Source organism: Thunnus albacares, chromosome 6 (genome assembly GCF_914725855.1).
Source record: "Thunnus albacares chromosome 6, fThuAlb1.1, whole genome shotgun sequence".
In the NCBI taxonomy this organism is placed as follows: Eukaryota; Metazoa; Chordata; class Actinopteri; order Scombriformes; family Scombridae; genus Thunnus; species Thunnus albacares.
In genome coordinates this window covers 1,231,061-1,245,512 of record NC_058111.1, presented here as the reverse complement: position 1 = coordinate 1,245,512, position 14,452 = coordinate 1,231,061, and the positions used below count along the sequence as shown (strand labels likewise).

At 39.6% G+C, this 14,452-nt stretch overlaps 2 protein-coding genes across 3 annotated transcripts in view; one reads left to right on the top strand and one right to left on the bottom strand.

The window, feature by feature from the left end:
* Positions 1 to 3,360, bottom strand: part of LOC122983750 (diacylglycerol kinase delta-like) — a 47,196-nt gene extending 43,836 nt beyond the window's left edge. For both annotated transcript variants that reach the window (XM_044353840.1, XM_044353839.1), the window contains exon 1: positions 3,196 to 3,360. In XM_044353840.1, the coding sequence (XP_044209775.1) occupies positions 3,196 to 3,333 (138 nt within the window). In that variant the 5' untranslated portion in view covers positions 3,334 to 3,360. The remainder of the gene's footprint in view (positions 1 to 3,195) is intronic.
* Positions 3,361 to 9,179: 5,819 nt separating this feature from the next.
* LOC122983765 (inner ear-specific collagen-like) lies at positions 9,180 to 13,820 on the top strand. Its single transcript, XM_044353866.1, has 5 exons — positions 9,180 to 9,294; positions 10,578 to 10,902; positions 11,739 to 11,819; positions 11,964 to 12,044; positions 12,133 to 13,820. The coding sequence occupies exons 2-5, from the start codon at positions 10,581 to 10,583 to the stop codon at positions 13,080 to 13,082; spliced, it is 1,434 nt and encodes a 477-aa protein (XP_044209801.1). The 5' UTR covers positions 9,180 to 9,294; positions 10,578 to 10,580; the 3' UTR covers positions 13,083 to 13,820.
* Positions 13,821 to 14,452: the final 632 nt, after the last annotated feature.

Here is a 14,452-nt window from a genome sequence, read left to right as displayed (position 1 = left end):
TTCATTTACACTTGACCTACGCTCAACACTGCACCTGAACGCCTCCAGACGGAGCGCTCACACCTCGTTGCCAAATTTCGGTACCTTGAAGGTTTTGTTGTTAATTGAAATAAATACTGATAGGATTCGTTATGAGCCTGTCGTAAAGCTTAGACTGTTTTCAGCAGTCCTCACGTTTTACGACATGCGTTACCACGGCGTAAAGCATTTAGTTTGATAGTTCGCCGCCATCTTGACTGATCAGCTTCCTACTGAACTCTTCTCAACATGTATGTTGAGCTCTTCTTTGTGCTGTATCTTATGCATTAATAATAATAATAATAATAATAATTTATTCATCTGTAACTGTCCTAAATTAAAACAATATTGGATGAATATAAACTGAAGAATTTCACAGCAGCTTTTCTCAAAAATTGCAATAAATTTGATCTTTTTGCAGTAAAATTGAGGGAAAAACTGCAATCAAAGTAAAATAATGTGATTTATTTAAACTGCTGCCAGTGAAGAGTCATATTAATAATATATATTAACATATTAATAACTTCCTGCATATTTCAGCTCTAATGTTTCATGTATTTTCTGAACATGAGAACCATCAGGACTCAAGGTTCTATAACACAGAAAATACTGTGTTGATTTCCATTTATAACTTTTATTAAATAAACTTTCAGCTCAACATCAGCAGCAAATAAAATCATCAGTAATGTTATTAAAATAAATCGATTGTGTCCGTCTTTGTTTGTTCTTCTGACTGAGTTCAGATTAAATGAAGAACAAAGTTCAGCTGAAACGATTCCTTCTGAACGTTTATTTCAAGCAGAAAAGTTGTTGTAATTCAGCAAAACTGCAAAATACTGCAGAGATTTATTAAATCCGTGTTAATTATTGGGATCATAAAAGCTTGTTTCCCAGCAGAGACTGACTGGACTCGTCTCACATGTTACTGATCGATTTAACACTGAAAACATGTTTCTAGTTGATCAGTTTTAATTATTTAAGAGAACAAAATATAAACATATATAAATATGAAACACCAAAGAATAAACACGTTATTGAAAGACTTTTTAAACTTTGTATTAATTGTCGCAGGTTTGTTATTTATGAGCGGTTGAAATGTTCTCAAACTGTTTGATTTTGATATTTTTTGTTGTCGCTCTTCAGCCAATGAGAACGCAGCGCTGCAACGAGAGCTTTGTTCCAACTGGAGAGAAATCCATTAATCCATCAGAGGAAGAAAAGTCAGAATACTGTCATCACATGTTTCACTCTTGTTAAGTTTTCTTGTATGTTTTGCCTTTTTGAGGTCTTTGTGTTGTGAAACGTGTTGGAACAACTGTGCAGCTGCTGTTTGCATCCAGCTGATTAGTTCTTGATAAAAGTCCATCAGAGCAAACTGCAGCTCTTTACTAGTCTGTTCACCTGTTGAATCAGCTGCTGTGTCGGGTTGGAATGAAACGCTGCGTGTTCGTCACCCTACAAACACCAGTTTGCAGCAGGCGTCCATGTTTTCCAGAGCAGATGCACTGGGACACATTTAGATTGGAAGTCAGGAATATCGACTTCTGACTCACGATGGATTGCACAGGTCCTGAATCACCAAAACAATATTGATCCAGGTTCTTGTCATTAGTGAAAGCAGCTAATGCATGAAACAAACATTTATAACAAGGAAATTAATTATTCTAAGAAAAATACACCTCATGAGACATTAAACCTGTCAGGACTGCACACAAACTGTCATTTGGAAACAGGGACAAAGACTTTTCTGCCTGTGTTCGACATCAAACCGCTAAAAAAAAACTTTACAGAGGTGTGTGATAAAGTTTTAAACCGCATTCACTGTTCAGTTTGCAAGTGAAGACGCTTCACCGCAGTGATACAGGTATTTCCGAGCTTTTTACAGGCACTTTAAGGCAACATAGCCACTACAACTGATAACCTTAAGTGAAGTTTAACAAACCGCTTTAAATGCAGTTTTATGTGTTATATGTTAAAATTACAATCGTAAACCGTGCTGAGTGTTTGATGAAGGTAGCGACTCACTAATTAGCGACATTTCTGTTAAACTGAACGTTGAAATGAACATAATCTAACATGATAAACCTTCAGCCGGAGGACCGTTATGTCTCGTAAAACGGGACGTCTCGCTAACACCGAACAACACAAACCACCCCCCCACCCGCACCCCCCTCACCCCGACCCGAGGTCACCCCGGACTGCAGCCCACCTCGGCCGGGTGGGCGGCAGTAGGAAACGTCGGGGCTTTCCACCGGGCCTACGACCCTCCGGCTAGCATCGTTAGCCAGGTTAGCCTAGCATTAAACTACCGGCGCTGCAAAGAAACAACATTTCCCCTGAATGTGTGTTATATTTACATTTATTACCGCCATTTGCGGTTAATTTTCTACCGACTTAAAGCCTGAATTTACTTTAGACACTACTTTGCTCGTGGTTTTAATTTTCTTAGCTGGCAGCTACACATCACGGCTGGATAAATGCAAATTACATAAAAACTACACTTTAAAGTCACGGTCTTTAAATATGCTTTAACCAGAAATTTCACCAGAATCAAGTGTTTGTTAATTATAATCCAGGTAATTTAATTGATCGGGACTGTTAGTGTAGCAGCTGTGGCCCTCACCGCAAAATGTGCAGCTCGCAGGCACAGATCTGATTTTTATTTCAGTTGCTCTTTAAGAAATGTGCGCAAAGTCAAAACAAGTGATTGGTTTCCTTTCACGGTTCAATAGCATCCTGTCTTCTATTCGGCATAATCAAAATCCACCAAGCAGCACAGATTTTAATTAAACTGTCCTTTCTTTAAAAGCTTCACAGTGCTGCCGACCGCAGTGAGAAGCGGAGGAAGAGGATGTGGTAAAAAGTGTCAAACCGGTTTTAAAAGGTCAAGTATTATAAACACACATTATATTCGGGTTGTTTGTTTTGTGCCGAATATAAAACGGGCTCCTGTGGATTCGGACAATATCTAAGCTGATATTGTATTTTGTATGTTGTTTGTCCTTTGAGGAGGGGAATATAAAACTGAGATTTTTTCATGGAGTTTGGCGCATCGTTCTCGCCCTGGAGGAGGACGGTGTGTCTCGGGGCTCTGTGTGGCCCTCCCCCGCTGAATGAAAACAGCCGCTGAGCAGAGCTCATGTGCGGGAATAAAAGCGGGATTTAACCGCTCTGTACCTTGCTGCGGATCTGGCCGGACGTGGACACTTTCCGAATGAGTTTCTGCGGAGTTCCGGGCTCCTGTTCCGGCTCGCTGTCCGACGACTCGTCCGGGCACCGGGCCGCGGCGGACTCCGGTCCCCCTGCCTCCGCCATCCTGCCATCAGAGCCCGGGGGAGGACCAGGGGAGGGAGCGCCCCCCAGCGGCGGGGACCGGACAGCGCACAGGAGGGGATGAGAGGGGTGCTTACTGACCTCTGGTGGTCAAAACGGGTTATTACAACAAAACACATGGTCACTTAATTAACTTTTATATAAAATAAAGCGAAAAAATATAAAATAAAATAAAGTAAAAATAGATTGAATTAAGTAAAATAAAATAAAGTAAAGTGAAACAGAATGTCTTTTAATTTCAGCTGAAATTGAATGAACTCATTTATGTGAAAGTCAGAAAAGCTGCTCACACTAATTTGATTTGATATCCTTTAAGAACAGTGATCATACAGTATTTTATGTATCCAGAGAGCAAATATGAATATTGTGTGTTAGTCCGTGCAGTCTTGAATGGAGGAGCGATCATCATTTTTTTCTTTTTCATTTTTTTATTTCTAGTTCATTTCATTTTAATTATATTAGAAACAAAAATTGTTTTTTTTTTATGGCTTCTCAGACAGTTTGAAGAAGTAAAACGTCCACAGATTTTAGAGAAACATCTGAAAAATAAACTGAATTGTGTTATTTCCTCCTCCAGTAATCATCTCAGGACGGCCTCCAACTATAAACCACCAAGAAACAAAGTTCAGAGAGATTTATTGATGTTATATTGTTCTCAAAAACCTGAGAAATACAGTTAGTCCCTGATGATCACTGTGTCTGTGACCGTGTGTAGAAAGACTTTGCTTTAGCTTCTTATTTATTTATTTCCAGGATGTTTGTTAAAAGCAAATAAAACAGAGCTGTGACAGGAAGCAGGATGACGCTCGAGGTCAGTCAGAGACCATGTGTGTGTGTGTGTGTGTGTGTGTGTGTGTGTGTGTGTGTGTTCAGAAACAGGGTCAGCACAGGGGTGTAGACTGGGATCACTGGGATCCAGTTTCACCTCCAGTTCATGTTTTTGTAGGAAACCAGCAGGAAGTATCACAGAGACATTTGTACTTTTATGCTTGTGAGGACCCTCACTGATATAACACATCCCCGAGCCCCCGAGCCCAACATGAACCTAATTCTAACCTTTCATTCATTCATTCATTCATTCATTCATTCATTCATTCATTCATTCATTCATTGAACCTGATGGTCCAATGACAGCAGATTTTTCTCTTTTGCATGGAAGCTTTGTAGATACAAGACATAAAATATACAAAACTGCAACAGATTAAAACATTTTTTAATTCACATCTGTTTTTAATTTTTCCACTATTGTTTTAATTTTTAATTTTAATTATAATTTTTTTTGTAAACTTTGAAATTTCCCCAAGTGTGTGACTTCCGCCACATAAACATAAACTTGCCTTTTCTTGCCTAAAAGAATAATTAAAAGATCAATAAATAAATCTGCCGACAACAATACGCGATAAAACATCTACAGGCCTTTTAATGAGTCTTTTTCATCTGGAAATCATGTTTAACTGGGCGAGTAAAGATAGTTTTGTGCAGGTTGTGATGATTTTGGTGAGTTTTTGTACCATTCGCATCGTCATAAAGTTCAGTTATATTCTAATCAATAGTTTCTTCTCCAGGATCCTGCTTATGTGTTGCACATGTAAACTGGAATATGATCAAAACCAGAATAAGACTCAAAGCCGGGACACTAATGTGCATTAACGTGCATGTAAACACTCTGTGATTGATAACTGATGAACAAATCAAATGTTATTTCAGTTTATTACAAATATGTGAAACTTCTGTCTTATTCCAGGTGTTATTCACCTGGAACATCTGTTCATATCAGTGAAGAGTCTTTTAACACTGGTTTTATTGTGTTTTTCACATTTGACACTTGGAAAACACAACGCAGTCTAAATGAGAACTAAAATATAACATTATTAATTAATAAATATAATAACAATATATTTAATACAATTCAAATACACAATACACAGAGATAAAGAGAAAACCACAATAAATAAAAAGCTAATAAAGATACTAAATAATATAGAAGATAATATTATATAATATATATTATATAATATATATTATATAATATATTTATATTTCATATCGAACAAGTTTATTGTCCCGCAGAGACTTCAGTCATATCAGTCTGTGATCTGTTTCTGTCTTTAACTTCAGTAACACCGACTGTCTGTCACACACACACACACACACACACACACACACACACACACACACACACACACACACACACACACACACACACACACACACACACACACACACATATTGTGTGTCTCTCTTCAGGTCAGTGTTTCTCCATCTTCAAAGTTTTGCCTCCGGCTGAACATAAACCTCCTTTTCCGTCAAACACTGAGGTATCGTGTGTGTGTGTGTGTGTGTGTGTGTGTGTGTGTGTGTGTGTGTGTGTGTGTGTGTGTGTGTGTGTGTTCAGCTTCAGCCTCCATCAGACAGTCATCACACAGCTCTGCAAACACGTGACGACACGTTTAACACAAAGAACTGAAGGTTTTGGTTTTACACAGTTCACATGTGACAGATTCACATATATTCACATGTGAAACAGCATCTATCATGTGGTAGATTCATGTGAACACGTGAAGCGTTTCACATGTGATAGGATCGTATATTTGAACATGTGAAATAACGGCGTGGATTTCGTGACTCACAGCCAGTTTTCAGGACGTCGGGAAGCTTTTGTGTCTGTAACTAAAGCGGCGGCGGGGGTCCGATGGGAGCTGAACACGGCTCTCAGGATGCAGGTGTATCACCTGGCCTACATGATCACACCAGCCCACAGCTGACCTACATGAACCCCCCATCCTAATTCCCAGGACTCTGCAGTAATAATGTCACACCTTTAGACTGTTCTGTTGAGGATCCGGTGACGGCCTTCAGTCAGCCCGGCTGGATGGTGCGTTCAGAAAAGGATTACAGTTACACCTCTGCATTATCAGGACGGCCTCTGAAGTCCTAATCAGGTCAGCTGACGCATGAAAGAAGCTCTGCAGTGGGAACCAAACTGCTGCTTCACCAGCAAAGTCAATGTTCACATGAACAACAATCAGAGTTTATAGAGCAGCTGAACTAATATAACACACAGTGTGATCATTATGAACAGAACAAGACTCGATGATGGACTTCAGGGTGTCCAGACAGAGACGAGAAGAGTCCAGTATTGTCTTCATGTGGACATCTGGACGTCCATCCTGGTTCCATCAGTCCACTGCCTGACTGAACAAAGAGATGTGATTGGATGCTTTACTTTAAAGCATTCATTAATCATTTAAATACTCCATTACAAGTAAAAGAACATGAATATTATCAGCAAAATGCACTTCACGTATCAAAAGTAAAAGTACTCATTATGCAGAGTATTATTGTAGTATATTATACTGTATATACTGTTCGTTTTTATCACTAACAAATACATGTAAAAGCATTTTAATGTTGCATTTAATCAATGTGAAGCCAATTTTAGATTAATAGTACTGCATTATATATTAATAATAATAATAATACACTTTATTGATACCATTCAAACAAAATGCATAATACATTTAAACAAACAAAACTGTTAAAATATATTATTTTATGTCAAAGTAAAAGTAACTACTCAGATCTCAACTCAAATTTATTTATAAATCACATTTAAGAAACAACAACAGAAGCAACTGGTCAGCAGACCTGAGTGACCTTGATGGTTGTAAAAGGTCAGAGAAACAGGTTGGAGCCCGTTTAATGATCTGCAGGAAAACAATAACATTTTCAAATCAATCCTAAAATGTACAGGGCGTCAGTGGAGGGAGGCCAGTACAGGGAAATAAAAAGACGAGCTGCAGCATTCTGGACCAGCTGTAAGCGTGAGAGGGAGGCCTGGCTCACACCAACGTAAAGACCGTTACAGTAATCAAGTCAGGACAAGATAAAAGCATGTATAAACCCTCTCACAATCATTAAAAGATAAAAGCCTCAGCTGGAAAAAGCTCGATTGGACCATTACATATGGTTCCAGGGAACACAGGTCCATCGGGGGGGGCATCACAGGCACCACTGGGTCCAAAAATCAGGACTTCAGTTTTACTCTCATTAAAGCTTAAAACAATTAAGTCCATTCAAGCTTTAATGTCCTCGAGACAGTCCAGCAAGGGTTTTAACCAGTTTGTATCTTTCCAATTCAAAGGCAGATAGATTGGTGTGTCGTCTGCATAGCGGTGGAATGAGAAGCCATATTTTCTAAAAAAAAAAAGGACCCTGAGGGGAGCAAGAAGAGGAAAAAAGAATTTACTGACTAAAGCTGTCAAATAAATGTAGTGGAGTAGAAAGTACAATATTTCCCTCTGAAATGTAGAAAGTAGCATCACATGGAAATACTCAAGTAAAGTAAAGTGCTTTTGACGTCTTACAAAAAGCAGTGTGTAGTCGGGGTCACATTTCACATGTCTATGAGTTGTTAACAGCTCCACCAAATAGTGATTTTTCCCTCTAAACTTCTCACATGCTTTCATTTCAATAAATGTTCAAATGATCCAATATTTCAGCAAAAATCAAAGATTAGAGAAAAAGTCCAAAAACTGAAAACAGATTTGTGTATCAGAACTTTGTTTTTTCTTCTTTCCTCTCCCATTAATCATCTCACCACCCCTCAGATTTATCTGCTGACCCTTTGGAGGGGCCCGACCCCTAGGTTGGGAACCACTGGACTAAACTAGCTAACTGTATATAAAGTAGTGTAAACTAGCTCCACCTCCAGCAGCTACAACAGTAACATGCTGCTCTAACACTGATGCTTCACTATTAATAATCTAATGATGTCATATATAATAATATATCAGTCAGAGGGACCAAACCACTACTTTTACTGCAATACTTTAACTACATCAAGCTCATAATACTTATGTACTTTTACTGCAATACTTTAACTACATCAAGCTCATAATACTTATGTACTTTTACTGCAATACTTTAACTACATCAAGCTCATAATACTTATGTACTTTTACTGCAATACTTTAACTACATCAAGCTCATAATACTTATGTACTTTTACTGCAATACTTTAACTACATCAAGCTCATAATACTTATGTACTTTTACTGCAATACTTTAACTACATCAAGCTCATAATACTTATGTACTTTTACTGTAGTAGGATTTTTCATGCGGGACTTTTACTTGTAATGGAGTATTTTTTTACATTGCTGTATTGGTACTTTTACTGCAGTAAAGGATCTGACTACTTCTTCCATTACAGAACATATCAAGATGTAAAAATGTACTTTACTCTCTTGTTGTCAGCTCAGAACACGCGTGTTGATGCGTGTTGATGCATGTTGATGCGTGTTTATAACCTGCAGTAGAAACTGCTGTCGACCTCTTTACTGTTCTCTGTTCTGTTGATTCTTTTGTGTTTGAGGAGCGAAACGTCTCCGACAGAAACTGTTGTGTAAAAGGTTCTTTTACTTTTGTCACATAAGCAGTGACGCCTGATGATGATGATGATGATGATGATGATGATGATGATGAGGGTCGGTCAGTGTTTTGTGTGTCACACACAGCAGCACCTTTAATGTTTTATTTAACATGTTTTGTGTTACAGATTTACTGTAAGAAATGTAACAATTACAACAGAATACACAGATGTGTTAAACATGTGTGTGTGTGTGTGTGTGTGTGTGTGTGTGTGTGTGTGTGTGTTTCTGTGTGTACATTGTGATGTGACACCTGTGTGTATTATTGTAATGAGGTCACATTATACATTAGAGAGAAAACACAGAAACACAAAAACACAGGCCTAGATCTTACTCAACAAAGACACACACACACACACACACACACACACACACACACACACACACACACACACACACACACACACACCTGTGTCTGTGGGCGGAGTCCAGGTGTTTTATTAGCAGCTGTTGGTCTGTCGGATCAGATCAGTTGCAGGTTCGAGAACTCTTCAGACTGAACGACGACTCGGTGAGTGAAACACTGACAGACTTTCATCTTTTAAATCGACTGAAGCAAACGAACATTTCAACAATCTTAAAAGGAATTAATTTAATTATATATTTACAAATATGAAACATGATTTGTAAAATGATACATAAAGACAGACTGAAAATGTGAGCAAAAAGAAACATGTTAAATATTTGTAAATTATACATTAAAAGTGTAAAATTAACTAAAAAAGCAGGTACAGTAAAGTATAAAATAGAGATTGAAATTTAAAGATATATAAATATGGTTTTACACAATTTACACATTTGTTATTCAAAATGTGACTCATACACAAATGAATAATAATGATAATAACACTCTTATTAAATGAGAGGAAGGAGAGATTATAAATCTATAAAATTCATAATCCTGATATATTTACAACATACAGGTACAATAAATAAAATTGTTCTGGCTCTGATTTATTTAATATTACTACTGTTTTAATGTATTTTTAAAATAATTGATTCATCACTGTAATTTATCCTTTCTTGGTAAAGTTTCATTAGTTGTAATTAACCTTTAATAAGTGAACACTGGCCCTTTAAGAACACCTGTAGACCCACTGTGAGGTTTTCATTAAAATTATATGATTTATTTTTTCTTTAAATCTGGAGGACTTGTTGGAAATTTTGAATTTTAAATAGAATTTGATTTTTTGGGAAATGTGTCTAAAATGATGTATAAGATATATAATAAATAACAGGAACATAAGGATACAGAGACATTTAAAGTAACCACAAAGTATTGAATTAAATCAATAATTATGTATTTGTGATATGAATTATAGAATTGTTTTTTCTACTAGAGAGAGATGTGACTATGTATTTATGTATATGTGTGAATTGATTCATTTCATCTTTATATAAGCGTTTTGTTTTTTCTTTCTTTGTTACTTATAAAAAGCAAAATCAATCAAAAATATTTGTCATCTTTTATGCATCTTTACAGATGTTTTATGATATTAAGTGCACAGTTACAGAGTTAGTTAGACTTAAAATTAAAAAAAGAGATTTTTTTTCTGCATTTTCAAAGCCACAAAAGTTTTATGAGTTGCACATAACCTTCATCATCATCATCATCATCATCATCATCGTCATCGTCTTCATACAAATCAACTGACATCAAAGGAAAGAAATCAATCTGAACTTATTGGACAACGATCTGCAGGAATGTGAAGTGATTATTTTAGCTAATGAACAGCAGACTGGTCCTTTAAAACGTTTTGTATTTCAGTTTTAAAGTTCTCTCTCTCTCTTCAGACCATGATGACCTTTCTTCACTTCCTGCTGATGGCGGTTTCCCTCTCCATCGCCACGGCGATGCCAGAGCCCTTCTCCCCGGACGGTTGGGAACCCCCCGTCGATCCTCCTCCAACCCTTCCCTACCCCCCCATGGATGGCAGTTTCTTCCCAGACGGAGACAACATGACAGAGCCGCCGGCCGGCGCAATGGAGGCGTATTGCCAGATGCTGCTGCAGGCCCCGGTGCCGGTCCCCCCAGACCAGATCCCCTGGTTCTGTCTCTGCACACACTGCAAGAGCACCGAGGGGCCCAAAGGAGACCGCGGGGACCGGGGACTGCCAGGTACAGTAACCTCAGTCTGCAGCTGCAGCAGCGTTACTGTGTGTCGTTAACTTTAATTCATAGTGAAAGTTCAGTTCAGATCTTAATCGTCCCACAAGAGGAAATTCTATTTGCAGCATAAAAACACAAAAACAAGAAACATAAACACAATAAAAACGCACCAACTATAAATAATTCAGATAATAAGGATTTGGTATATTGTCATAAGGTTTGTTATAAGCAAAGAAATCATAAATGAGGTGAAACTAAACTGTATTTTCAACATTTCTCTCACAATTAATTTTATGAGACTCTCAGTGACTGAAATGTCCGGGTTCAAGGAGGCACCACTGATCCAGGATGGCGACACCTACTATGTCCATCATGGTTTAGCATTTTGTTGACAGTATTATCTATTAAATGATAATACTGTACAGATAATTCAGCAATTACTGATACAGCCCCACAGTCTGCTGACTTGATTGGTGCATTCAAGAAACACCTGAAACTCTTCCATGACACCTCAACACTTGAGCCCCTTTAACCTTATTAGGTTGTTGTTGTTGATTGCTGCACTTCTTTCTTGTTGCTTATGGTGATTCCTATGTACTTGTCTACTTCCTGTTATTCCTTAGTTTTATATACTAAATATAACAGATACATTTATAAAAACTTTCTCATCGCACTTGTACCTTGTCAGGTACTTAAGAGTTTGTAGCATGGCTCTTTCGGAGTCTCTGTCCTCTAACTCTTGATTGTCTCGCCTCACTTGTAAGTCACTTTGGATTAAAGCATCTGCCAAATGAGAAAATATAAATCATCCTATGTAACTATCTGTGTCACTTCCTCCTTGTCAGGTAGTCCAGGTAGTCCTGGAAGAAGAGGGCTGACGGGATTCAGAGGTCCTCCAGGTTTTGTGGGCAGACCCGGAGTCAAAGGTAACAAGCTTCAGCTCTCAAAACACAGACCTGATTCCTCATTTTACTACTGCTGCTCCCGTCTCTAATGCCACCACTGCTGCTGGTATCCCTGCTGTTACTGATGGTGTCGTCTCTGTCTGTGTCGCTGTGTTCGACCTTCAGGACAGAAAGGAGACGAAGGTGAGAAAGGATGTCGGGGACTTCAGGGGTTTGTAGGACCCAAAGGAGACAGAGGCTTCAAAGGTGAGGAACAAAACATCAGGTGCTTTCATGTCATTGGTCCATCAGGTGTTCAGTTCCAGTCCCTGACCTGGTCTTTGTTGTCCCGCAGGTGATAAAGGTGAGCAAGGTTTGGAGGGTCGCCCAGGGGATCAGGGTCCTAAAGGAGACGATGGTGTCTGTCCATATGCCTGTGAGTCTAGCCAGGGTCCCCCAGGAACACGTGGTCTGCCTGGCCCTGCAGGACCCAGAGGTCTGCCTGGTACCCAAGGACCATTAGGGCCCAAAGGCCTTAAGGGTGACATGGGTGATATGGGTCAGCCTGGTGCCCCTGGATCTAAGGGTGTGAAAGGAGAATCAGGGCCCCAGGGGAAGTGTAATTGTACAGACGGAGTAGATGGGAGTCCAGGGCAGAGGGGGGGCAAGGGAGACAAGGGGGACCAGGGACAGACAGGGCCTGCAGGGCAGAAAGGGATACAGGGGGACAAAGGAGACATGGGGCAAATGGGGATGATGGGTCCTCCTGGTCCCTGCATGCCCAGCATCCAGTCAGCCTTCTCTGCAGTACTGACATCCAGTTTCCCGCCGCCCAACGCTCCAGTGGTCTTCTCCCATCTTCTCTACAACATCCAGGGCAGCTACGACCCCTCCACCGGCCTCTACACCGCCCCCATCAACGGCACCTACGTCTTCAGCTACCACCTCACCGTCCATGAGCGGGTCCTCAAAGTCGGGCTCTTTCATAATTTCATGCCAGTTGTCAAAACGACAGACCCTAAAGTGTTAGGGACCACCTCGCATTCAGTCATCCTCCACCTGGCCCGGGGGGACAGGGTGTGGATTCAGGTGAAGGATTCGATCACTAATGGCATGTACGCCGGCAGCGAGGGCAGCAGTACCTTCTCTGGCTACTTGCTCCACCCAGATACATGTGATATGGCCTTACTCAGAGCCCCCATACTCCCAATGACCCCACCTCCTGGTGGATACAGCTGGGGCAACCTGCCCGGGTCCAGCACCCCCACAACCCCAACTTCACCTGCCGGTAATGGATCCAATTAGCTTCAACGATGAATAAACCACTTCTGGTCACCTGTAGAAGGTGTCAGTGTAAAATAAATTATTTTAGACCACCGTAACATGCTACTCTTAAAAATATGCACCAGTCATCGCACAGACACACTCTGAGGATTAGATTAGTCCAAACCACCAAAGTTACAGCTGTTGATAAGACAACAAGAGAGACAGTCACCAGTAAACTATTTACTCTAGCCAAATGTTGTGTACTGACCTTGAATACAAAAATTACCCCAAACCAATAAAAGTTTCTGTTCCCTTTCACATAGAAGCAATAAAGTGAGGAGAACATATGTTCACCTGGGTGTGAATGGGTTAAATAAAGAGACTGTCCTCCTGAGAAAAATAACACAATAATTGCCAGTGGCCCAAAACTACATACTATATTTACGTTTCAGTGACCGATGCTATCTAGCAGTCATAGTAATATAGAGCAACAAAATGCACGTACAGAGGAGGAAGGTGGATGGAGGCTTTAACCAAACAGGAGACGCTGTTCTTTTCCTGTTTCCAACCGCAAGTCGGGACAGTTTTTTAAAAAGCGTAACTACGATCATCCCCTAACCTTTACCCCGTGGTTATTATTATAGCCGTGACGACGAAGGTGACCTAACTTTAAGAAGAAGTCATTTGAACCCACCACATGTTCCTCTAACCTTAACAAATCATTTTAACCCAAATCATCATCTTTCCCTAAACCTAATCAGACCTGAACCACAGCGCCGTCACATCATAAAACATCATTATCGTTTAACAGTGATGTGTTCAAAGGTTTTATAAAACACAGACAGATGATGTCGTCCTTCTGATTCCTGCTGATAGAGGCGCCAGATTAGCAAACGCTGCTACGTGTCGTTCTGGAGTCACATGATCAAACCACAGATCTGGAGGTTTATTTGGGGAACTGGTTTCAGGTTGAGCACAATACATTTTCCTTCACTGGATTTATGTGTGAAAGTGGTATTTATTTCTCCATCACTACACTGCTGTTTAAAGCCAAATGCACGTTAATCTCCTCAGTTGCCAAAGTCTCTTTTAACCAGTTTGTTAGTTTCAGCTGAAATGTTTTCTGTCGAGCCGGTAACAAAAGTTTAATCCTATTTTATTTCAGATCTGTAGATTTGTTGTTTTGCTTCAGTGTTGTAGCTCTATTTGTTTTTGCTGTTTGTCCTTTCATGTTCATTTTCTTGGTGTCTTTGTATTTACATTTTAAACACAGTTAAGTCACCACAGTGAGCTCCTATCTGGAGTCCTGATTAGTTTATTTGTAACAACGAAGCAGATCAGGAGGACGTCTCTCACTCCTGAACTGATTGTCTCGCTAGTTTTTTCACTGCGATGCTTCTTGTTTTTGT